At 40.5% G+C, this 26710-nt stretch overlaps 1 protein-coding gene and 1 pseudogene across 2 annotated transcripts in view; one reads left to right on the top strand and one right to left on the bottom strand.

The window, feature by feature from the left end:
- SNX25 (sorting nexin 25) overlaps positions 1-26710 on the top strand; it is a 117844-nt gene that overhangs the window by 1239 nt on the left and 89895 nt on the right. For both annotated transcript variants that reach the window (XM_008050788.1, XM_021708974.1), the window contains one exon: positions 21390-21474. In XM_008050788.1, coding sequence (XP_008048979.1) covers positions 21390-21474 — 85 coding nt within the window. Of the gene's footprint in view, positions 1-21389; positions 21475-26710 lie in introns of those variants that run through there.
- On the bottom strand, positions 82-433 carry LOC110594877 (annotated as a pseudogene).

The raw sequence follows: 26710 nt of genomic DNA, 5'->3' as shown, positions 1-26710 counted from the left end.
TTTTTTTTTTTTTTTTTTTTTTTTAGCATAAATTAAGCCATTTATTATAGGCTAGTGATATCTCAAATGATAGAGCTTCTACTAGTCTTTCAATTCCTTCAGTCTTCTGATGGCAGACTTCACCGTGCCAGCAGACGTGGTATTGCAGGTCTAGGCTCCACCAGTACTGTTTTCATGCAGTAGCCACAGTTCCAGATGCCCACAGCTCGTCTCTTCATCTTGGTTTTGCCACAGAAGGAGCAAGTGTACTTGGTATACTGACTGATCTCAATCTTCTTCACCATCTTTCGGGGGGAGGCCCCATAGCGGGTCCATATTTACTGACAATTCTGATCTTGGTGCGTTTGGCCATCGCGCCACCAAGTAGGTCCGAGTTCAGAGACCACCTCTCGAGTTCTTGCACTTGTCTTCTTTCCGTCTCTCTTGCTGTGTCCCAACTACCGTCGCGTCCCACCTAGGTGACTGTAACAGCCTCTCAGTTGCTCTTTCCCCTTCCAAATCGGTGCTCCCTTCAGTTGATTTTGCATAAATGCGAGGCTAATCCAATCCCTCTTCAGCAATGTGTTTAGTTAAAAATATCAGTAGCCTCCTATTCTTCCTTGTTGTCTGTCCTAATCTCCCATCATAATTACCTTCATTCCTCATGCTCCGTTCTCAGTGCTCCAAGTGCCAAACAGCCTCTGTCTATAGGTCCTCTGCCTTGAGCACTCGGCTGCCGCTTTTACCTAGTTAACTCCTTTTCAGACCTCAGTTGTCAATTTTGCAGAGTAGCTTTCTCTGTCTTCCAAGTTTATATAACTTGTGGCACCATATACCGCTCCTCCATTGTGCTTATCACAGTTGTAATTTTATACTTGCTTGCGTGGTTTGTTGTCTTTCTTTTTTTATTAACCTTTGAACTGCATGGAGGCAGAGATTTCCCTCTGTGTCTTTGACGCCTAGTTAGGTAATTTAGTAAGTGAGCAATACATATTTTTTAAATGAATGAATACTTGGGAATTAGCAGTTCACAGGCTTTACAAGAATGGTTTTGGAGTTAGTGTGGATTTGAATCTTAGCTCTCCCCTAATAACTCAGTGACAGTAACTTGCTTAAGAGATAAGAAGTCAGCCAGGTGTGGTGGCTCAGTTTGTAATCTCAGCACTTTGGGAGGCTGAGGCGAGAGGATTGCCTGAGCCTGGACATTTGAGACCAGCCTGGGAAACTTGGTGAGACCTTGTCTCTACCATAAGTCACAAAAGCTAGCTGGGCGTGGTGGTGTGCATCTATAGTTCCAGCAACTTGGAAGGCTGAGGCAAAGGGAATACCTGAGCTCAGCCATTGCACTCCAGCTTAGGTGACAGAGTGAGACTCCAAATCAAAAAAAAAAAAAAAAAAGCGGATAATAAATACCTTTGAGAATTACTTGAAACAATGTGATAGTATTTATAATATACAGAATACAATGCTTTGGTTAAAGAAGATGTTAAGAAGTAGCTTTTATACTTTTATTTTACTTTTGAGTCAGAGTCTCACTCTGTCACCCAAGCTGGAGTGCAGTGGCACACTCACAGCCACCACAGCCTCGACCTGAGGTGCTCAGGTTATTCTTGTGTCTCAGCCTTCCAAGTAGCGAACTATAGGCATGTGCCACCATGCCCGGCTAATTTTTTGATTTATTGTAGAGACGAGGTCTTGCCATATTGCCAGGCTGGTCTCGAATCCCTGAGCTCAGGTAGTCCTATCGCCTCTGCCTTCCAAAGTATTGGGATTATAAGCATGAGCTACCACACCCGGCCTATACTTTTATTTTTAAAAACTTTAAAAATGAAAGTTATAAAATCATAAAATTAAATATGCAGATTCAGAAAATCACAAAATAAATGCAAAGCTGGGTGCATGATAATAGATATAATACCCTTGCAACTTACAGAATCCCCTTCTTTCCCATCTCAGTAATCTCATCTTGATTCTATAGTAACCACTTCCTTGCATGTCATGATTGTTTCATTGCCTAAATGTGCATTCATGGACATTATAGTCTAGTCTTGCCCATTTAAAAAGTTTCTGCGGGGCACAGTAGCTCATACCTGTAATTCTAACACTTTGTGAGATGAAGTCTGGAGGATTATTTGAGCCTGGGAGTTGTAGACTGAAGTGAACCATGATCATGCTATTGTACTCCAGTCTGGGCAACTGAATAAGATCCTGACTCAAAAAAAAAAGTTTCCCTTCTTTTCTTTACAGTTTATTTACTGAAGAACCTGGAACATTTGTCCTGTATAATGTCCTCTAGCCTTGATTTTTCTGATCGCCTGTCAGTGATGCTGTTTAACATGGTTCTGTCTCCTCCGTGTGTCCTGCAAATTGATAGCTGAGTTCAAAGGTTTGAGCATGTTTAAATCCTTTGGCCAACCGGGCTCGGTGGCTCAGCCTGTAATCCCGCGCCTTTGGGAGGCTGAGGTGAGTGGATTGCCTGAGCCCGCGGGTTCGAGACCTACCTGGGCAGCGAGACCTCATCTCTACAATAAATCAGAAAAATCAGCCGGGCGTGGTAGCGCGCGCCTGTAATTCCGGCTACGGAAGACTGAGGCGGAAGGATCGCCGGAGCCCAGCAGGTCGAGGCTGCGGTAGCTGGGAGCGGCCACTGCACTCCAGTCTGGGCGACAGAGTGAGACTCCAACTCAAAAAAAAAAAAAAAATCCTTCGGCCAGACTTTGGAGGTTGTCATTTTGTGATATTAATAGCTGTTGATACTACCTAGATTCATTAATTTATTAGAGGTGACAGAATGGTGATATTTTAATTCTGTCATTTTTCAGTTGTTGGTAAACATTTTTTGTTCGTTTGAGTCAAAGTCTCACTCTGTTGCTCAGACTGGAGTGCAGGGGCACGTTCATGGCCACTGCAGCCTCGACCTGCTGGGCTCAGGTGATCTTTCCACCTCAGCCTTCCAAGAAGCTGAAATAACAGGCATACACTACCACACTTAACTTATTTGTTTATTTATTGTAGAGATGAGGTTTCACCAAGTTGCCCAGGTTGGTCTTGAACCCCTGAACTCAGGCAATCCTCTTGCCTAGGCCTCCCAAAGTGCTGGGATTATAGGCTTGAGCCACTGTGCCTGGCCTTACCTCATACTTTTTCCTCATGTACCATTTGGTTACACAGTGGTACGGTTCATGTATAAAAACTGGGCTGGGCTTGGTGACTCAGCCTGTAATCTCAGTACTTTGGAAAGCTGAGGCGAGTGGATTTCCTGAGCCCATGGGTTTGAGGCCAGCCCAGGTCACTTGGCGAGTCCTCATCTCTACAATAAATCAAAAATTAGCCAGACATGGTAGCGCGCCTGTAGTTCCAGCTACTTGGAGTACTGAGGCAAGAAAGATCGCCTGAGCCCACCTGGTCAAGGCTGCGGTGGCTGTGAGCATGCTACTGCACTACAGCCTGGGTGACAAAGTGAGATTCCAACTCAAAAACAAACAAACAAACAAACAAAAAAACTTGGTAAACTCTTGAGTCTTTCAGTTTACCAGTTTTCAAGATAGAGTTGATTCTCTGTCATCCTCTAAAGGTGACCAGTTAGTTGTATGATTTTAAAAATATGCTGTGACGAACTAATGGAAATGAACATATTTGATGGATATCAGTGATGGGTAACTTATGTTTTTTTAAGCCTGTATTACCCTGTCTTTGTATAATAAGATAATAGGAGCCATTTTAAGTTGGCTCCTGAGTCCTTTTGACATGACTCCTATGATCTTGGAGAGTTTTCTTGCTGTATAGAATACAAGATGTTTCAGACTCAATTTGAATGCTGTCTGCTCATACCTGGAATTAACCATTTCTACAAATGGAGCCCTGATTTCTTTTAGTGGGAAATTTCAAGAATTGGGTGTTCAGACATGCTAGTTACTGTTGAATTGATCATTGTTTCTTGACTTCCCCTATGGAGACACCTGTAAAAAATCCGTATGAGCTCTATGTTTCACAGAGAGAATAATCATGCAGTAGTTAGATTTATATACTCTGTATGCTTTTTTTTTTCTTGTAGAGATGAGGTTCTCGCTGTTTTACTCAAGCTTGTCTGGAGCCCCTGGTCTCAAGCAGTCTTCCTGCTTTGGCCTCCCAAATTACTGGGATTACAGATACGAACCACGAGCCACTTTGCCTGGCCTGTATGGCTTTTTTTTTTTTTTCGGTGACAGGGTCTCATTCTGTCACCCAGGCTGGAGTGCAGTGGCGTGATCCTGGGTCACTGTAATCTCAACCTCCTGTGCTCAAACAATCCTGCCGTGGCCTCCTGGAGTGCTAGAATTATAGGTTTGTGACACTGTGCCCAGCCGTATATACCTTCCTAAAGACCAGTGACACTTGCTTTGAACAGTGCTTTGTCACCTTCTTTGCCATTTTTTTGTCGTAGCATATACAGCATTGTTAATGGGTTCAGGGAAATGGTTTCTGTGATCTCAGTTTGATTCATTTCGTTCTCGTCCATGGTTGTGAATACGTTGGATAAATATGTGTACCACAGGAGTCACAATGTGAGCATCATGAAAGAGTGCCTTAGTAGTTGATATACCTAAATTTAATAGGATTTGCAAAACTTGCTGTTTGCAGGTACGTTACCTGCATTACATTACCCAATTTAATTTTTATCTTTTTTTTTTTTTTTTGAGTTGGAGTCTCACTCTGTCACCCAGACTAGAGTGCAGTGGCCGCTCCCGGCCACCGCAGCCTCGACCTGCTGGGCTCCGGCGATCCTTCCGCCTCAGCCTTCCGAGTAGCTGGAATTACAGGCATGTGCTACCACGCCCGGCTGATTTTTTTGATTTATTGTAGAGATGAGGTCTCGCCAAGTTGCCCAGGTGGGTCTCGAACTCGCGGGCTCAGGCAATCCACTCACCTCAGCCTCCCAAAGGCGCAGGATGACAGGCTGAGCCACCAAGCCCGGCTAATTTTTATCTTTATTAAGTGAAGTGGGGACTGTTACTCATCTTACAGATGGGAAAACTGAGATTTAGAAGGCTAATTGGTGTGGGGGGGGCATGACATCAGTAAGGCTGACGGATCTTAAACCAGGCGAAGTTGGGACCAAAGTGGAGGACCAAACTTTGCCTGTATGATGACCACTTATAGACCTGATCCTGAAGCGTACCCCACATCTTTAAAATAAAAATTAAAAAAAAGAAGAGTAAATAACATGTCTAGGTTACATAGCAAGTGGAAGGACTAAAAATTAAACCCAGGTCTCTCTTAACTCTGGAGTCTACACACTTATCTACTTTACTACTATCTTTTTAATTATTAAAAATTACTCTGGCCCGATTCAGGTTTTAAAAGGCTTGGAAAGTTTTGGAATGGTTCTAGGATCTGCTTAAGAATTGATGTTACTTCAGAGATCTCAGAATGAACTTCAGTGATATCATAATTGCCCCTTCTTTGCTCATTACAGAATTTACTAATCAAGTAAGGCTTTCCCCACACCCTGCTCAGTCTGGATGAGACCACAGAATCTCTCTCAATACAGCACTCCAGCCAGTCACTAAAAGTTCAGAGTTGGCACATATTGTGAAACCCATCTGCCATTTGAGTAAGAACCTTTGGTTCCTTTGGATTCCCATACCACTTTTTCTGTGCTTATGTTACTCAGTCATCACTATACTATGTCCTAACAGTCAGATGCTTTTTAATTTTTTAATTTTTATTTTTTTGAGTTGGAGTCTCACTCTGTCGCCTAGGCTGGAGTGCAGTGGCACACTCATGGCCACCCCAGCGTCGACCCGCTGGACTCCGCGATCCTTCCACCTCAGCCTTTCTAGTAACTGGAACTACAGGTGTGCACTACCATGCCCAACTAATTTTTGATTTACTGTAGAGACAAGGTCTTGCCAAGTTGCCTGGGCTGGTCTTGAACCCGTGGGATTAGGCAATTCACTCGCCTTGGCCTCCCAAATTGCTGGGATGACAGGCTGATCCACTGAGCCCAGCCAGATGCTTTAAAAAAAATTTTTTTTAATTTTTTAAGTTGGAGTCTCACTCTGTTGCCCAGGCTGGAGTGCAGTGGCACACTCATGGCCACTGCAGCCTTGACCTGCTAGGCTCAGGCGATCCTTCCACGTAGCTGGAACTACAGGTGCATGCCAGCATGCCTGGCTAATTTTTTAATTTATTGTAGAGATGAGGGCTCACCAAGTTGCCCAGGCTGGTCTTGAACCCCTGAGCTCAGGCAGTCCTCTTGCCTCCACCTCCCAAAGTACTAGGATTACAGGTGTAAGCCACCTGGCCTGGCTTGGTATTTTCTTTTTCTTTCTTTTTTTTTTGGAGACAAACTCTTACTCTGTTGCCCAGGCTGGAGTACAGTAATGCCATCATGGCTCACTGTAGTCTTGACCTCCTGGACTCAAGCGATCCTCCTGCTTAATAGCCTCTCAAGCAGCTGGGACTACAGGCACACACCACCACACTCAGCTGATTTTAATTTTATCTTTTTAGAGATGGGGGTCTCACTGTGTTGTCCAGGCTGGTCTTGAACTCCTGGGCTCAAGTGATCCTCCCATCTCAGCTTCCAACATACTACTGGGATTACAGGCATGAGCCACAGGGCCCAGCTAGTCATATTCTGATAAAAATCGATTTCCCAAGCTATGATCCATTAACACTTAGTTCTGGAGATGCTTTCAGGGAGCTGCAAAAACAAGAAGAAGCATGAGAGGCTGGTTTGATGGTCACATAAGTGCTTATAGTTAGGTATGCAGGTCTGTAGTCCAGTGTTTTCTAAATGTGACTGATCCCTGTATCCGCTTACTTTTTTTTAAGCAAAAAGATTTGTTATCTTAAGAAATAGTACACAATCCAGAGGTGGGACAGGCTCAGGGTTAGGGCAGTCTCCATATGGACAGCATTGAGCCTTTAGTACCTTTTCTCTGTGTGTCTCTTGGCTCTGTGAGTTGGGTTAGCTCTTGGGCTGCCAGCCAGATGACTGCATCAGTTTCAGGCACCACAGCCACGCAGGATGATATCCAGAGGAAGAAAGTCTATTTTTGGAGCAAGGAAAATGTTCTTGGAAATGCCCCTGGCAGCGTTCCCCTCACATCTGTCTTGCCAGGTTTGGGCAGGTATCCCATTCCTCATGAATGCTGGCAAGGGGAACTGTTTCTGTGATTGGCCTAGGTCAGTCATTTAGAGAGGAAGGAGGTTTTGTATTCAGAACACTTCCGCTCACGTCAAGGGTCTTCCTGACCAGGGCTGACCTTCCCTTTAGCCTTTGACACTTGTACGCGCTTGTCACTTACTCGGAACTGCTTGCTGTGCTTGAATTTACCTGAGTCTGGCATTTGTGTGTGTGGGCTGGGCGTGGGGCTGTGCACCAGAAGACCTTTGCCCCTTTTTGTGTATTCAGTTCTCTAGTTCAGATTCCAGCTCAATTGCCCTCCCATCCAGTCAGCTTTATCATGTTCTTCAGTTCTGTCCTGTTTGCGTTTATTGAGGGGAAGAGAAGGAATGTTGCAGGTTAGTTTCAGTTTCTGGCTTGGAGAGTTGAATGAGTGCAGGTGCCTTTTATGCAGCTCTGGGATAACAGAATATACTGGTACAGTAGGTTTTGGCCACGTAGATGCTGAATTACCCATGGATACGTCCAGCTGCAATTAGGTATGCAAGGCCTCAATTTGAGGGAGAGAGCAGGGTCAAGCAAGTATTAATAGATTCGTTGGTGTCAGCATACATGTGGCAGTTAAAATTGTAGGGTCGATGAGACTGGTGAGGAAGCACGTGATGGCTGAGGAGCAACCCACCAGGCAGTGAGCGCAAGAAGGCCGGAGAGCGGCAAGGGCTAAGTGGCCAACAGTGTTGGGCGGAGTGGAGAGGCCCAGAGGGACGGTGAGGGGTGGGCTGTCCCCTGATTTGGCAGCTGAGAGGTCTTCGGAGGTCTGTGCCAAGACTCTGAGGCTTGGGGTGGAGAGGTCAGGGTGGGTCCTGGGCAGAAGTGATGTTCTCTGAGGTTGGAGAGTGTGAGGTGAGACACGGAGACAGCGTATAGATGTGGTGTCACAGATGTTCGTTGTTATGTGGGGAGAGATTTAAGCCCATGTCTAGGTTTAGGGAGAGAAAGGGCCTGAAAATCTCAAGACAGAGGATGGTTGATAGAGCAGTTTCTGTGCAGACAGAATCAGAGCACAGGTGAGGGGATTAGACTTGAGACTAGTGGGAAAGAGAGGGAAAATAGGGGCACATGGAGATAACTTTGGGAAGGTTGGCAGGGAATGAGGATATTCTAAGCTGGGGAGCTTCAAATATCTTGGTAAGCATGAGGCAAAATTAATTACTGATGGTGAGGAAGATGACATGTGTAGAGGGTAATTTTCAGGGAGGTGGTAAAAGGTTTGGGGGAAAAAGTCATCAAGAATAACAGCAAAACCATTTGCTGAGATCTTACAGTGTACCAGGCACTATACTAAGTATATTCTCATTTAATTCTCACAGTTTTTCTGTGATGAAGTTAACTGTTACCCCATTGTATGGATCAGGAGACAGGGTTAAAGAGATCAAATGACTTGCCAAAGGTGATAGAGCTAGCAAATGACTAATGGACTAGGCTTTTTTCTTTTCTTTTTTATTTTTTTGGACGTTGGAGCAGTCCTTTTGGTCTCCATGCTGTGCTGTCTCACGAGGGCAAAGCAGTGTAGCAAAGGCAAGGCTGAATGTTGAAGAGTTATGGGCCAAGATGTGAAGTTGGAGGCCTTGAAAGTGTGGTGACAGCTGTCATAGGGTTGTGAATTTTTAGCAGGTGGAGCACTCCACTCCTGAAGTGAAACAGTGAAGAAGACATCTGTGGGCATGGTGTGTTAGAGGGCCGGGGCACAAGGGTGTTTGGTGGCAGCTGCTCAGGCCTCATCTAAACCAAGGGAGGAACTGAGGCTGGGAGGAGGCTGAGACGAGAAGAAGGAAGGGTCAGAGGGTAGGACAGGTGACCAAAGTGGAGTGGAGATGAGAATCCTTGCAGTTGAGGAGATCCAGACACCGTGTGAGTGTGATCTGCCCTGATGTTCCATGTTGTTGTCTTAATTCTCTTTTTACTGAAGAAGTTGCCTCTCGAAGTTTTCTGTAAAGTGTTGCCAGGGAAGGGATTGCATTATACATTATAAAATCAGAGAAAACAGAGGAGGCTAGGGCTGAGTCAAGCGGGAGTCGATACCTCTTGTTATTTTGTCCAACGCTACCTCTGGCTATACCAGCATCATTCAGCGCAGGTGCTTGTAACTGTCCTCAGGAACAATTTCACTGACTAAATGCAATCAAAGTTTTACTTGTTAACAGTTTTACTGACTAAATGCAGTTGTTGTGTTTCTTCTTTAGAGGAATGTTTTAACCAGGTTAAATGTCCAAGAATGGGTTTATTCAGTGCCTTTAAACTGTAGACCATTCCAGGAATATAAATAATTTTTTATTCAAGTACTGTATTTAAAACTGCCTCATGCTGGGCTCAGTGACTCAGCCTGTAATCCCGCACCTTTGGGAGGCTGAGGTGAGTGGATTGCCTGAGCTCGCGGGTTCGAGACCCGCCTGGGCAGCGAGACCTCATCTCTACAATAAATCAAAAAATCAGCCGGGCGTGGTAGCACGCGCCTGTAGTTCCGGCTGCTTGGAAGGTGGAGGCGGAAGGATCACCGGAGCCCAGCAGGTTGAGGCTGCGGGGGCTGGGAGCGGCCACTGCCCTCCAGTCTGGGCGACGGAGTGAGACTCCAACTCAAAAAAAAACAAAAAACAAAAAACTGCCTCATAAATTTAACTGATTTTTTTCCTTGCCTTTTAAGGTGATTAATGGTTTGTTAATATCATTGCGGAATTAACATTCTATAGAGAAAGAGTTCATACCACCTCCTTTCTTTGAGACTACAAATGAAGTTTTATAATTATCATTTCACTTAACTAAGCAAAGTCTAAATTATGAGTGACTCTTTTGTGACTCTGCTGTTTATTTATGTAGAATGATTGCTATACTCTTACATCAAAGTAAATCTTTCTGACTTTGCTAACAATCAAATAATTCTTATTTTTTTTCAGGAATCATACTTTTTGTCATCAGGACCATACTACACTGTTTCATAAAGTGTGATCTAAGGGTCACAGATATAATTTTGAAATCTTATTAAGAGTACTGTACTTACTCCAAAGACATAACTTAAACTTTCTAAATTAAGAATCTAAAGGAGTATCGGCTAGAAATCTGCATTTGGACAAATTTCCCAAGTGATTCTTAAAAACTGATTTAGAGTGTTTTCAGAAACCAAGGAAACTCAAAGTCATGTTTAATACTAACTAACATGCTTGTATACTCACAAACACAAGGATGCATTTCTCAGTCCTCTCTACTTAGAGATGGAATGACTGCTGCACAAAAGACCTGCCTTAATAACGTGGTTTTTTAAAATTATTTTTTTTCTTCTTTATTTTCTGAGTTGGAGTCTTACTCTGTTGCCCAGGATGGAGGGCAGTGGCACACTCACGGCTGCTCGACCTGCTGGGCTCAGGCCATCTTTCTGCCTTAGCCTTTCAAGTAGCTGGAATTACAGGCATGCGCTTCTATACCTGGCTAATTCTTCTGGATTTATTGTAGAGATGAGGTCTTTCCAGGTTGCCCAGGCTGGTCTTGAACCCATGGGCTCAGGCAGTCCTCTTAACTGGGTCTCCCAAAGTGCTGGGATTATAGGCATGAACAACTGCCCCCAGACCTATGCTACTATTATTTTATGGCAGTAATTCATCTTATCTCACACATCTTAATATCTTATAAATATATGCTATCTGGGCTACTCTTGTGTGGAGCTCAGCTTTTCACTTCAAAGGAACTTTAGAAATAGAGGTCCCACTGACAGATTGCCAGTGTAATATTTTTCTAATTATTTACTAAATATTTTATCGCCAGTGTTTATTTAAAAGCAAGTCAACAAATTAATTAAGAGAATGGAATTATGGTATTCAGGAGAGTATTGGAGCACAAAACAATGCTTGTTTTCAATACTAAAGATCTGTGAGTAAAGCAGTTCTTTGTGATTCATCTAGTTTCTGAGTTACATGAAAACTTTGATTGAAGCAGGGGCAGCTATTGTGGTTCCTTCACCATTTATGTTCAGTGCTATCAGAACTCTTAGGAAATGAGAATTATTTTTGTAATGTACTTCATAATTCAAATTTATGAACTTCAAAATTCTCATGGGTTGATTGTATACTTGAGTACTTTTTCTTCCATGACCTAGTCTAGAGAGTGTAATGTAGAGAGGATATGAGAATAGAAAGAATATTAGAATTCCCAAGCCCAGCAGCATTAGTTACTGTGGTTCATTAGTTACTCGATTATGAACTTCCATCAAGAATAGATTAAGCCCCTTGAGCACAGAATGTAATTTATTTACCATTGTCTCTCCAATACCTAAGTGCCAGGCACACAGAGTGAGTCCTCGGTAAATGTAAGATGATTGAATGAATTGATGGAAACATGATTCATATCATGGAAACCAATGATTTCCCTTATGAATTCAAAATTACAATAGAAGCTAGTGATAAAAGTGGTTACATATATATTTTTTTAATCATGCACACATTTTCAGGAATGCAGAAAGTTAATATCAATGTCAAGGTTTTCTTCCTTCCTTCCTTTCTTCCTTCCTTCCTTTCTTTTCTTTTTTTTAATAGAGATAAGGTCTTGTCTGTTGCCCAGGCTGGTCTTGAGCTCCTGGGCTCAAGCAATCCTCCTATTTCAGCCTCCCAAAGTATTGGGATTACAGACATGACTCACCGCACCCAGCCATGTTTTGAAAATCTTAAAGGTTTTCGATTACCTTTTCCTCAGCCAATTTGCTTTTCTTCATTCTTTTTTTCCGGCCCCATAAATTAGTTCTATACTTGCCAATTTAGGCAGACTGCTGTCTGCCTGTATCCTTTTTTTTTTTGGAGTTGGTGTCTCACTCTTGCCCAGGCTGGAGTGCAGTGGTGTGATCATGATGATCATGGCTCACAGGAGCCTCGACCTACTGGGCTCAGGTGATCCTTCTGTTTCAGCATCCTGAGTAGCTGGGGCTATAGGCACGCACCATCATGCCTGGCTAATTTTGTTGTTGTTGTTGAGCTGAGGTTTCACTATACCACCCACAGTGGTCTCAAACTCCTGGACCCAAGCAATCCACTCACTTCAGCCTCCCAAAGTGCTAGGTTTACCGGCTTGAGCCTCCAGGTCTAGCCTGCCTGTGTCCTTTTAAGTGCATCTTATGATTTCAGTTTCTAAGTCTGTGTCTGATTTGAAATATATTTAAGTTTCTCTTAAGTGGAGTAATCAAGTGGAGTGTGTTTTCTAAGAGTCTTCAGATTTGAATCTTGGAAATTAGAAATAAAAAACATCTTTCTTCTTATGAGTCGAATTCTTCCAAATAAATGGAAAAGCAATTCAAGATTTGGTTCATCTACCTTAAAATCTTCCTCTGTTGATTAGTTAATAGAGATTTTGACTTTGTGTTAATACTCTTTTTTCTTTCAAAAAGCAGATCTGTTGTAACAGTAAAATCTGAAAGTGTAAAAGATCATAATAACAATCTCTTGTAATATAACTATAATCATTTTGGGGGAAGGAAATTAACAATGTAAAAAATTTAGACCATGAATTTGGAACGATAGTAGCAACCTATATCTGTATATTGCCTTATAATTGTTAAAGCACTTTTACATGCATTATCCTTCTTGAAATTCATAATCTTTTTCTTTCTTTTTTTTTTGAGTCAGAGTCTCACTCTGTCCCCCACATTGGAGTATAGTGGCATGCTCACGTCTACCCCAGCGTTGACCTGCTGGGCTCAGGTGGTCCTTCTGCCTCAACCTTCAAAGTAGAGGGAACCACAGGCATGCGCCACCATGCCCAGCTGATTTTTTGATTTATTGTAAAGATGAGGTCTCGCATGTTGCTCAGGTTGGTCCCAAACCCTGAGCTCAGGCAAGCCTCTCACCTCTGCCTCCCAAAGTGCTGGGATTACAGGTGTAAGCCACCACACCCAGCCATAATAATTCTTTGGATAGTGCAGACTTTTTTTATTTAATTGATGTGAATCGCATAGAGTTGGCTGTGTTAATTACAGCTCAACAGGTTAATGGGAAAGAATCAACCACAGCCTACTTTATTCTGGTTTTTAATCATGTGCTCTTGCAACTCTAATGTGATGCCACATAATTTTGCTATTGTATAAATAAGGAGATTGTGTTCCTGCATAAAGCACATTGGAATTTCATATTTGTTCAAAGAAAAGATCTCATGATTTCATATCCCTTCATAGGATCTAGTCTTGGGGTCTGTCTTACCCAGATGATTGTCTCTCATTATGGGAATATAAACAGAACCCGATGCATGCAGGCATGGTTGGCCTTTAGCTTGGACACAAGACATACTTTGATACACGATGTAGTGAGCTACAGAAGCATATGACCTCATATACCACTCATCTCTTGCCAAGTTCATTTGAGGTAAAATCGTGATAGTGATTATACTTCTGAAAGTCGAGTTGGCTTTATGAAGTCTCTCCAGGGTATAGAAGGCCCTGACCTGCAGCTTCACACTGCCTGCTGCTTGTGTCCGTTACTTGTTTTTCTCTCTGAAGGTGCCATGCACGCAGTACTTGGGCTTTCAAGGGACATGGTTTAGAGTTGATTGAAGAGGCTGAAGAGGATTCACTTAAGTATAGTTTGAGTGTCAAAGCTAGAATAGCTCAGGGTCCTGTTCTTCCATCCCCCTCTCCCTGTTTGTTCCTTCGTTTCTTCTCAGTGGATAGAAGACGCCCCTCTGAAGTACAAGAACATTTCTGAGGCGTTTAATCCTTTGAATGAAGTCAGAGTCCAAATCCAGCTACATATTTCTTAGAATATTTTCAGTGGTAATTATAAGCAGTGGTACTGCTGCTGATAGCAAGTTCTGTTTGTGACTTTCAGACTGAAATTAACAAGCACAAGATGTGGAAGGAAGGTGATTTTATTCTAAAAGCTGGCAGTTGGGAAAATGGCAAGGCTCATGCCTCAAAAATACTATTTTAAAATTTTAGGCTGAGGATGGGGGATTTTAAAGAGAAAGAATGGAATGAGGGATATTTGGGGGTGGCACAGGGAACAGATCTTGCTTCAATGGTTATCTTGAATTATCCATCAGGAGAACTAGCCAATGCTGTCCTGATTATGACCAGGTTGTAGAGGCCTTCAGGTGACCTCAATGGAGAATTCTGCTGTGGGGTCTCCATGTTCTGTTTTTCCAAGGTCAATCTCTGGGGTTTCTCAAGCAAGTATGCAATTAGATGAGAAAGGAAAAAAAAAAAACCTTTAAAATGTAGGCAGAGAGGGAAAAAAACTGTGTCTCAAAAGCTGCAATGGAAATTCTTGGTTACAGTACTAAGACCAATACCAAAAAGTGTAAACATTTTTCATTTAAAATAGGAAAAGAAGTAGAGACAAACTAAATGTAGAATAAAAGAATAGTTAAAGTGTGGTATAAGGCATTCAAAGCATTATGTTCTGACTCTTTTATTACATAAAAGATACTGGTAATATGATATTGAATGTAAAAAGCCAGACACAGAGTTATGTGTGGACTGTGATCCCTGTTGCTTTTTTTTTTTTTTTTTTGAGTCGGGGTCTCATTCTATTGCCCAGGCTGGAGTGCAGTGGCCCACTCATGACCACTGTGGCCTCGACCTCCTGGGCTCAGGCAATCCTTCCACCTCAGCCTTCCAAGTTGCTGGAACTACAGGCGCTTTCAACCACACTTAGCTTATTTTTTTATTTATTGTAGAGATGAGGTCTCACCAAGTTGTCCAGGCAGGTCTCGAATCCCTGGACTCAGGCAATCCTCTTGCCTCAGCCTCCTGAAGTGCTGGGATTACAGGCTTGAGCCACCAAGCTTGGCCCCCTGTTTCTTTTTAAAAGTATGCAAATAGAAAATACCAATAATTTATAATTATTAAGGATGTCAGACATTGCTGTGTTTTATATGTATTAACTTGATTAATGCTCATTTTAATTCTAAGAGGTAGGTACTATAGTTATTCCATTTACAGATGAGAAAATTGAGTGACAGAAAAGTAACTTGCCCAGGCTTACTAGAAGAAAATACACCAAAATGTCAATAGTGATCATGTAACCGAATATCTCAACCTCAAAATGTATTTTAAAGTTTTATTTTCCCTCTGTATTAATCTTAAGCCTTGAAACATGTTTTAGAAACTTCTTTTCACCATGCATGCTTATCTGACCATGTGCTTGCTTAGAAGTTACAGGGGCTAATGTTAAAACAGTCTGACTGCAGGAACCTCCTGCTTGGGAGGGGTCCCAAGATGGTCGCTTCACAGCCTGACTGCAGCTGAGATCACACCAGTCAGACATCCAAGAGGACCACAACCAAGAATAAACCATTGAGACACATAAGTCATCAAGACACATGTGTCAACACTTGCGTGTTTCTCATGCCAAGTTTACTTATTTGAGTTGGAGTCTCACTGTCATCCAGGCTGGAGTGCGGTGGCACAGATTGTGGCCACCACAGCCTTGACCTGCAGGCTCAGGCAATCCTTCTGCCTCAGCCTTCCAGGTAGCTGGGACTATAGGCGTGTGCCATCATGCTTGGCTAATTTGCTGTAGAGACAAGGTCTTGCCACGTTGCCCAGACTGGGCTCCTGTCGAACTCCTGGGCTAAGGTAATCCTCTCACCTTGGCCTCCCAAAGTGCTGGGATTGCAGGTGTGCGCCACTGTTCCTGTCCAAATTTCCCTTTTTATACCCTTGCATTCAGCCTAAAAACCTGAAATACTTTTTTTGAGGCATGAGCCTAGCCATTTCCTCATCTGTTGGCTTTTGGAATAAAATCACCTTCCTTTCATTACATCTCGTGTTTGTTCTTTTGATGTACAAGTGACAAGTGGCTGAACTTGTGTGGGTTACAATCATCTCTGGCTGATGGTATTATGGTTCAATTTAATTCTTTACATCTATAATCTAGAATGTGTCTATTTATATAATTGGAAATAGCATTTAAAAAATAAATTATAGCATGTTTGAAATCTAGAAAAACAGTAATATGAGAAATTTTTTTGGTTAAATTTGGAAGAATAGCTTATTTTATATCTGAAATAGAAATTATGCATGACTGAGACGGGAAAACGTCTCATTATTTTGTATCCCTGGAAAACGTCTCATTATTTTGTATCACTACAGTCTCCCTAAATGATAACCTCTCAGTATCCATGTTTAACAATTTTCTGTTATCGATAAGGAAAACATGATATTTAGTTCATGATTAAGCATAATAAAATCACAATCCAGGTTTTGTTTGGATACTTAAATACTTCACATCAAAACAGAACATTTCCAGGAAATGTGCACTTTCCTCTCTGTAGACCATAACCTCGAAGGCAAAAACACTTCAAGAATGATGTGTTTTCTTATGTTGTGTCTTACTTTTGTATCTTAATTTTTCGATCCTTTCTTCTTACTTTCATGTCTTACTTTATTATTTTTCATTGATTTTTGAGCCAGCGTCTCACTCTGTTGCCCAGGCTGGAGTGCAGTGAGTCCATCACAGCTCACCATAGACTTTACTTGTGGAGCTCAAGTGTTCCTCCTGTCTCAGCCTCCCAAGTAGTTGGGACTACAGACATGGGCCACCACACCTGGCTGATTTTTAAAAAAATTTTTTGTAGAGATGAGGTCTCGCTATGTTGCCTAGGCTGGTCTCAAACTCGTGGGCTCAAGGGATCCTCTTGCCTCCGTCTCCCAAAATGATGTGATTACAGTAAGAATGTTGTGATTACAGAAAGAAATGAGTTGGCCTCATTTCTTATGTTAGAAAACCAACCAGTCAGCTGTCCAACCAACCAATTAACCCACTTTAAATTTGTTGAAAATTGGTAACAGTTTGAGTTGTACTGGTGACAGTAACTACTTTGCTACTGTCTGCCAGGCACTCTGCTGAGTGCTTTATGAGATCAAGCCATTAGAGTAGTTGTTGGGCAAAACATGGCTTGCAGTGCGGACCAAACAGTGGAGGCCTGTTGAGTTTGTAATTACATTAAATTAGTTGGTGGCATCAGCTAACATTTGTGATTCCCATTTTTTGTAGGAAAAAAAATCAAAACACCTAGCAGTACAACAGTTGTAACCTCCTTCACTCATTTATCGTGCTTGTTCGGCCCCTGTTGTCATTTTTCTTTCTTTAGACCCCTGGTAATATTTATTTAATCCTCTGAGGTATAACTAGCCCACTTAAAAAGCAAGTTAGAGATGGTAGCAGCAGAATGAAAGACTCACCATTAGTGAAAGGCAGGGCTGGGTCTTTCTGACTTGTTTTTTCTCTGCCTTGCACTGCGTAGCTCATTAGCATGGCCGCTCGGTTTCCAGTTTGAAAATGACATATTGCTTATGTCACTATCTGTTGTTGGAAGCTTAGGCAATTAGGTGACCTTTAAAGTTTCTTCAGTCCCTTCTCATCCTCTTGAGGAGGGATATGCATGTTTTCTTTATTTAGTTTTGAATACATTATTTTTTGAGGCTGAGGGTAGAACATCATTTTGAAAGGAGCCATGGTTTTGAGAATATCAGTTTAAGAGTGAGAATATTAGTCATGGGATCCCAGTAGATTGTCACGTGCTGAGTATACTTGGAAAGAAGCAGCCATGTGACAACTCCAGGTGGCTAATGATTATTGGGGATTTGTGTTTGTAAGATAAATCACCATTTCAGTAACTTTACGGGATATTTCACCCATCATCCCTGGAACTCTGTGCAAGTGTAATGAAAGGGAGAGACATTTGTTTATTTGAGTAGTCCAGGTAATAGGCATGAAAGGAGTTGCAAGTCATGAATTGCCTGTTCTAGCTCCCACGACGAGCAGTATCATATTTAAAAACAAGGGACAATGAGGTGTGTTTTTGTTTTTGTTTTTTTTTAAGTCTCTCTGTGCTGCCCAGGCTGGAGTGCAGTGGCATTTCATGGCCACCACAGCCTCGACTTGCTCGGCTCAGGCGATCCTTACGCCTCAGCCTTCCAAGTAGCTGGAACTACGGGTGCATGCCACCACACCTGGCTAATTTTGTGGTTTATTGCAGAGGTGAGGTCCCACCAAGTTGCCCAGGCTGGTCTCGCACCCCTGGACTCAGGCAGTCCTCCTGCCTCTGCCTCTCAAGGTGCAATTACAGGCGTGAGTTACTGCACCCGACTGAGGTGTATGTTTTGACCAGACTCCAGATAGTTCCTGGTTGTTTAGTGGCTTATTTGGGTTTCTGTGCGTGGCTTCTCTCTGAATGTTGTCTTCTCATGAGGGGGTGCCTTTAGCTTTGATGAAAAGACAATTTGAATGTATTATGGCTATCGTCTAAAAGCTGATATTCAGGAGTACACAGAAAGTTGGTATATGTTCAGAAAAGGGCTTACTGATATGACATGTGCTTTTTTTGATGCCCAGGATCTAGTTACATATGTTAGAGAAAAGTTTTCAAGTTTTGCCCTGTCTTTGGAAAACATTTTAAAAGTATTTATGAGAGACCTCATTTCTCTCATTCTCCAGAGAATTCATTGAATAATTAACAATGATCTTCATGCTGGGCACAGTGACTCATGCCTGTAATCCTAACACTTTTGGAGGCAGAGGTAAGAGGATTGCTTGAGTCCAGGGGTTCAAGACCAGCCTGGGAAATTTGGTGAGACTTTGTCTCTACAATAAACAAACAAACGAAAAATTAACCAGGCATAGTGGTGCATGCTTGTAGTTCCAGCTACTTGGAAGACTGAAGTGGAAGGATCACCTAAGCCCAGCAGATTGAGGCTGCGGTGGTCATGAGCATGCCATTTCTCTCCAACCTGGGTGACAGAGTGAGACTCCAACTCAAAAAAAAAAAAGTCTTCTGGGTGACAGAGTGAGACTCCAACTCAAAGAAATAAATCTTCATAAGTTCGTTTTAAACTAGGTTTAAATCTTAAAATGAAGACAAGCTGTATGTATGTATGTATGTATGTATGTATGTATGTATGTATGTATGTATGTATTTTTGAGTCAGAGTTGATGGAATAGGGATGAATAACTTTCCTAGTAAGGGCCAATGACTCATAAGGGATAGGGTGGGAAAACAGGAACCAGATTGGAAAATCAGATTGAGAAAATAATAGAGCTTTTGCTTAAAGAGCCAAAAATAGAAAATGTTACTCTCTTAAGCTCCCCTTCTTGCAGTTTTTAAATGATGGTAAAGCACTTGTAAAATATACCATCTTAATTTTTGGAGTGTACAGTTTAGTGATGCTAAATACCTTCATAATGTTGTGTAACTATTGCCACCGTCTATCTCCATAACTCTTCATTTTGCAAAATTGAAACTCTACCCATTCAGCAGTCACTCCCTATTCTCTCCTTCCCCCAGCCCTGGCAACTACCATTCTACTTTTGGTCTCAAGCTTTTTAAAGAGACCAAAGGCCTCAGTCAGAGAAAATGTTGAATGCTGTGTTTTAATTGGAGCATAAAGGAATGTCTTTTCTTCCATGGGTACAACAGGTTTTTAGAAAGTATTTCCGCTAAGAAACCTTCAAGCTGTGGCTTTGTTTTTAATAACAATGAGCAGGAACAGAGACGACACCCTTGGCTCTTGACCCATGGATAGCATGAGACAAACCAACGACTGAAAATTACCAGTTGTGTGGTCTAGGACCACTGAATACATCTATGTGGGATTGTAGAGTGCAGTTATGTTGGTGTGGCCTGCTTGAGAACAAAGTGATTTCCTCATGTCTGTAGGATGAGGATGATAGTATAATAATATTAGCCATTTAGATTGCCTAGTGACATGTTCCTGTTGGTCAGGCACTTGTAAATATTTTTCATGCACAAAAAAATGCTCTACAATTTTTTCATTTCTTTTTTTCCTTCCTAACCAATAAATAGGCTCCAATGACATTATACATGCTTTTGATCACTTTGGTGTGTGCTCAGTTAAACATTTTCTCTTTAATGTTGTATTAGTCTCCTTTATTTTTAAATGCTAGGTAGTATCGTTATACAATTTTTTAGACATTATTTGTTATACAGACATACATAGAGTAAGAAGTTAAAATTCTATGTCCCTGCCTAGAGGAAATCACTTTTAATAGTTTGGTGTTTGTGCTTCCAAACATTTTCCCATCATGGAAAACTTTCCATGAAAAAAAATGTATATACATTTCCATCCCTAAAGCATTCTTTTAAATGGTGTACCGCTATTTATATATACATGTATTTTTAATATTTTGCCCTTATAAGCAATATAGTAGGGAAATTCCTTGCATATGTGCAATCATTTCTGTTGGGCAGGTTTCTAGGTCTGACACTGCTCAGTCAAAAGATAGTTCATTTAAAATGTTCATGTGTGCGGCCCAGATGCTTTCTTAAAAGCTTGTAGAAATAGATATTTCCTCTGGAAGTATATGAAAACAACCGTTTTTTCATGTCCTTGTGAATGTTAGATATGTGACTCTTTCCTCTTTGACAGTCTTAGGATATCTCATTGCTCTAAATTGTATTCTCATAAAAAGGGGGGTTGCATTTTTTTGGTCATATTTATTGGTCATTTGTATATCTTTTGTGATTGCTCTTTTAATTTCTTTGGTTTTCTTTACTAAAACAACTAAAAATTACCTATTTTAGGAGTCTGAACTCCTAAATAGTCCTTTGCTATATATGTTGCAATAGTCCTTTGTTACATATGTTGCAGATATTGTCTCCTAGTCTGTTATTTATATTTATAGAATCTTTTGTCGAACAACAATGTTCTATTTAAAATAGTCACATTTGTCGTGTTTTTTTTTTTCCCTTTCTTAACTTTTGGATCTTGTATTTCATTTTAAGGAAGTCTTTTCCATCACAAGATTATGAACAACTTCTCCCTTATTTCCTTTTAGTACTTTTTTAACCAAAAAATTTTAGTTCTTTAATCAATTTGGAATTAATGAAATACAAAGTTTAAGACTATAACTTTTTCCCACATGAATATCAAATTATCCCAACATCGTTTACTGAAGTGTGTTTTTTTCTCATTAATTTTTAATTCTTATTAAGTTCTTAATTCCTACATATAGGTACATTTGTTTATATACTTTCCAGTGTTGTTTTGATGTGCTTATTCCTATACTGTCATCATACTGTTTTGATATCTGGTAGGGAAAAAGTCTTTCTTAATTTTCTTTTGTTGTTTTGATTCTGTTGTTTAATTTTAACTAATCTTTAATATTTATTTGCTTCTCCAGGTGAACTTTATGATCTGTTAAGCCTTATCTCAATGCCTTTTTAGATGGCATTTCATAATACCAGTTTTATTTTTAACGTATAATTTATTCATTCTGTAATCTGCCCTTTTTTTTTTTTGTTTCAGAGTCCTGTGTTTGGAAACTTACATGAGTCAGCTCAATCTAGAAGGGTAGTCATTTCTCATAATGTGGACAGAGCTTTGAAAGAAGGTAAGGATTAAATGAGAGTATATGATTACCATGTGAAGCAATTCATTATGTTCTAAAAGGAAAATAGTAATCACTAGCAAATCTATCTTTCTTGTATGCATACAGCATTATAAATTTTCATTTAAAAAAATTTTTTTTCTTTTTTAAAATTTTTAAAAAAATTTTTCTTTATCAGATTGTATTTAATGGCTGAATAAATACATCCATGTTTTGGTTGAATGGAAGAGATTTATTGAGTAAGAATTTCTAGAGTTCCACCATATGAAGCACAGATCTGCTCTCCTCTAAAATAGGTTTTGGGAAATACTTTTTGTTTCTAGATATAATTTAGAGAAGGTATGTTGGGCCTAAAAGAACTCAGGCTCACTGATGACAGCCCAGTTAACCAATTAAGTGGTAGTAGTCAGTCTTACAAAAAGTGAAGAATGTGTAATGAAGCTTGTATTGAAGAGGCCTACGGGGGGTATTAGAAGGTATGATATGGTTATGTCTGCAAGTGGGAATAAGTGTACTTAAAAATATAAAAAGGTACTGTATTTTGAAGGTCAAACTAAACTTTAAAAAGATATTGAAAGTACCGACCGTTTCAGTTATTGTCCGGGAACAAAAGGTCTGAGTTTTTTGAGTGAACGCATGCTGCTGGACATGAAGTTCAGAGGACTGAATCAGTGATACACAAGTATGTTTTATTTGTCATAGTTCACAGAAATGACCATATTAAAACCTGAAGATGAGTACCATGTAAGTTTGAAATTCTTGGATTGATAGAATTTTAGAACTTTGGGGACTATAACTAAATTTTTAAAAGCTTTATTTTAGTAGTTAAAGTTCAATGACTTTTATAAAACTTATTAGATTTAAAATCTGACTTTTATTCATAATCTCAATCATGATTTTAAAGAGTACAGTGTTTTAAATTACTCTTATTGAGGAAAAATTTAAATACCCAAGTACATTAAGTATACAATTCAGTAAATTTTTATAAATGTATATAATCATGTAACCACCATTTCAATCAAAATTAAAAACATTTCTATCATTGCAGAAAATTTGCCTCACGCCTCCCTTTAATCAAAACACATTCTCGCTGGGTGTAGTGGCTCACTTTGGGAGGGAGGCTGAGGTGGGAGGATCACTTGAGACCAGAAGTTTGAGGCTAGCCTGGGCAGTATAGCTACCAAAAAACAATTAAAACAATTAAAAATCAGCCAGGAGTAGTGGCATGCACTTGTAGTCCCATCTATTCAGGAGGCTAAGGTGAGAGGCTTGCTTGAGCCCAGGAGTTTGAGGCTGCAGTGAGCTATGTTCATGTCATTGCACTGCAGCCTGGGCAACAACGTGAGACACCATCTCTAAAAACAACAATAAAAAAAAAATCTCACCTTCGATTGTTTGGATTCTATTACTGTAGGTTCCTTTTGCCTCTTAAAACTTTATAGAATGGGATCATACAGAGTGTATTCATTTATGACTGGCTTCTTTCACTCATTGTTTTTGAGATTCATCCATATTGTGTATATAACTTTATTCTTTGTTATTGCTGGGTGGTCTTTCATTACGCTGATACTAACTGTCTCACAATGTATGTATCCTTTCTTCTACTGAACATTTGGGTTATTTCTAATTTTTGGAAACTTAGTAAAGTTGTTATGAGTATGTATTTCTGGGCACATGTTTTCATTTCTCTGGGATAAATACCTAGGAGTAGAATTGCTAGGTCATGGGTTAGTTATGTGTTTAACTTTATAATAAATTACCAAACGGTATTCCAAAGTGATTGTATCTATTTAGACTCCCACAAACGATTTATGAGAATTCCAGTTGTTTTACTATTATCACCATTTGCTGTTGTCCTTTTTCTATTTTAGCCATTCTGATGAGTAGAAAATAATATCTTACTGTGTCCCTAAATTATGTATTCCTATTGACTATGATGTTGAATACCATTTGATGTGTTATTAAACATTTTCATATTTCTAGATGTGTCTTGAAGTTTTTCTTTTTAAAACTTATATAGTCTTTTAAAAATCTGAATTCATATTCTTTGTTATATATAGTACATTTTTTCCTAGTTTTGTCAATTCCTTTTTATACTCTTAATCCTGTCTTTGAGCAGAAATTTTAAATTTTGAAGTCCAGTTTACTAGCTTTTTTCTCTCTGTGTGCTCTGTGTTTTTATTTCATTATTATTATTATTATTATTTTAATCGGGCATCATGTCTCACTGCAGCCTCAACCTCCTGTGCTCAGTTGATCCTCCCCACCTTAGCTTCCCAAGTAGCTGGGAGCACTATGCCTGGCTAATTTTAAAATTTTTAGTGGAGAAGAGGTCTCATTATGTTGCTTAGGCTGGTCTCGAACCCCTGGCCTCAGACAATCCCCTTGCCTCCACTTCCTAAAGTGCTGGGATTGCAAATGTGAGCGACCACGCCTGGCTGTACTTTTTTTTGAGTTGGAGTCTCACTCTGTTGCCCAGGCTGCAGTGTAGTGGCATGCTCACAGTCACTGCAGCCTTGAACTGCTGGGCTCAGGTGATCCTTCTGCCTCAACCTTCCAAGTACTGGAACTGCAGGCACATGCCACCATGTCCAGCTAATTTTTTCATTTACAGTAGAGATGAGGTCTTGCCAAGTTGCCCAGGCTGGTCTCGAACTTGTGGGCTCAGGCAGTCCCCTCACCTTGGCCTCCCCAAGTGCTGGGATTATAGGTATGAGTCACCGCACCCAGCCTCATTTTTTAAATTTTATTTTATTATATATTTTTTATTTCACTATATTTAGGGAGTACAGATAGTTTTTAGTTACATGGTTGCGTTGTATAGTGGTGAAGAAGTCTGGGCTTTTTTTTTTTGAGTTGGAGTCTCACTCTGTTGCCCAGACTAGAGTGCAGTGGCCGCTCCCGGCCACCGCAGCCTCGACCTGCTGGGCTCCGGCAATCCTTCCGCCTCAGCCTTCCGAGTAGCGGGAATTACAGGCGTGCGCTACCATGCCTGGCTAATTTTTTGATTTTATTGTAGAGATGAGGTCTTGCCTGCGCGGGCTGGTCTCGAACCTGCGGGCTCAGGCAATCCACCCACCTAAGCCTCCCAAAGGCGCGGGATTACAGGCTGAGCCACCGAGCCCGGCTAAGTCTGGGCTTTAAGTGTACCCATCACACCCACCTGTGCAAATTACACCTGATAGGTGATTTTTCAATCCTCTGTTACTTCCCCTCCACCCCCTTCTGAGTCTCCAATATCCATGATGCCATTCTCTGTGTCTTTTCAGATCCTTAGTTTGGCTCCCACATACACGTGAAAACAGGTAGTGTTTTTGTTTCTGTGTCAGTTCCCTCAGGATGATGTTCTCTAATTCCATCCAAGTTGCTGCAAAAGACATTATTTCATTCTTTTTGATGGCTGAATAGTACTTCATAATGCATATATACCACATTTTCATTATCCACTGATCAGTTAGGGAGCCTTTAGGTTGATTCCACATCTTTGCAATTGTGAACTGTGCTGTGATTAACATGCGAGTGCAGGTGTCTTTTTTATATAATGACCTCTGCTCCTTTGGGTAGAGACCTAGTTGTGGGATTACTGGATCAAATGGTAGTTCTACTTTTAGTAGATATCCATACTGATTTTCAAGAGGTTGTACTAATTTACAGTCCTGCCAACAGGTAGGAGATACAACAGGTTATACTAATTTACACTCCTACCTTTTCACCACATCCGTGTCAGCATCTATTGTTTTTGATTTTTTAATAATGGCCATCCTGACTAGTGTAAGGTGGTATCTCATTGCCGTTTTAATTTGCATTTCCCTGATGATTAGTGATGGTGATCATTTTCATATGTTTTTTGGCCATTTGTATATCTTACTTTGAGAGATATCTGCACATGTCATTTGCCCACTTTTTAATGGGGTCATTTGCTTTTTTCTTGCTGACTTGTTTGAGTCTTTTGTAGATTCTGGATATTAGTCCTTTGTCAGATATATAGTTTGTGAATCTTCTCCCGTTCTGTAGGAGTGCCTGTTTGCTCTGTTGATTATTTTGCTGTGCAGAACTTTTTAGTTTAATTAAATCCCACTTGCTTATTTTTGTTTTTGTTGATTTGCTTTTGGGGTTTTAGCCATAAATTCTTTGGCTAGGCCAATATTCAGAAGAATTTTTCCTAGGTTTTCTTCTAGGATTTTTATAGTTTTAGGTCTGACAATTAAGTCTTTAATTCATCTTGAATTAATTTTCATACATGGTAAGAGGGATCAAGTTTCATTTTTCTGCATTTAGCCGTCCAATTTTTCCAGCACCATTTGTTGAATAGGATGTCCTTTCCCCAGTGTATGTTTTTGTCTGCTTTGTCAAAGATCAGTTGGTTGTAGGTGTTTTCGTTTCTTTCTGGATTCTCTGTTCTGTTCCATTGGTCCATGTGTCTGCTCTTGTACTGGTAACATGCTGTTTTCATTACTACAGCCTTGTATAATGTGAAGTCAGGTAATGTGATGCCTCCAACTTTGTACTCTTTGCTTTGGCTATTCTGGATCTTCTTTTGGTTCCATATGAACATTGGAATTTTTTAAAAAATTCTTTGAAAAATGATGTTGGTAGTTTGATAGGGATTGCATTGACTCTGTAGATTATTTTGGGTAATATGGTTATTTTTACAATGTTGATTCTTCTGTTTCATGAGCATGGGATGTTTTCTTCATTTGTTCGTGTCCTCTTCAATTTGGCTTTGGTATTTTGTAGTTCTTCTTGTAGAAGCCTTTTACCTCCTTAAATACGTTCCTAGATATTTTAGCTTTTTGGCTTCTATTGTAAATGGAATTGAGTTCTTGAGTTGATTCTCAGCTTGGCCACTTGGTGTATAGCAGTGCTACTGATGTGTGTGTGTGTGTGTTGATTTTTGTATAGTGAAACTTTACCAAATTCATGTATCAAGTCTAGAAGTCTTTTTGAAAGAGTCTATAGGATTCTGTATAGGGCTTACAGAGATAGTTTAATTTTTCTTTTTCCGGCTTGGATACCCTTTATATCTTTTCCTTGCCTGATTGCTCAGGCCGGACTTCCAGTACTATGTTGAGTAGGAGTGGTGAAAGTGGGCATCCTTGCCTCATTTCAGTTCTGAGGGGGAATATGAGTTTAACTTTTCTCCATTTAGGACGAAACCCACATTGGCTATGGGTTTGTCAATTATGACTTTTATTATTTTGAAAAATGTTCCCTCTGTGCCTATTTTACTGAGGGTTTT

The sequence above is a fragment of the Carlito syrichta genome, unplaced genomic scaffold, assembly GCF_000164805.1.
Source record: "Carlito syrichta isolate Samal-C Ts95f unplaced genomic scaffold, Tarsius_syrichta-2.0.1 Scaffold153679, whole genome shotgun sequence".
NCBI classification, from domain to species: Eukaryota; Metazoa; Chordata; class Mammalia; order Primates; family Tarsiidae; genus Carlito; species Carlito syrichta.
The sequence above is the reverse complement of the archived record's forward strand: the minus strand, read 5'-3'. Positions and strand labels throughout refer to the sequence as shown.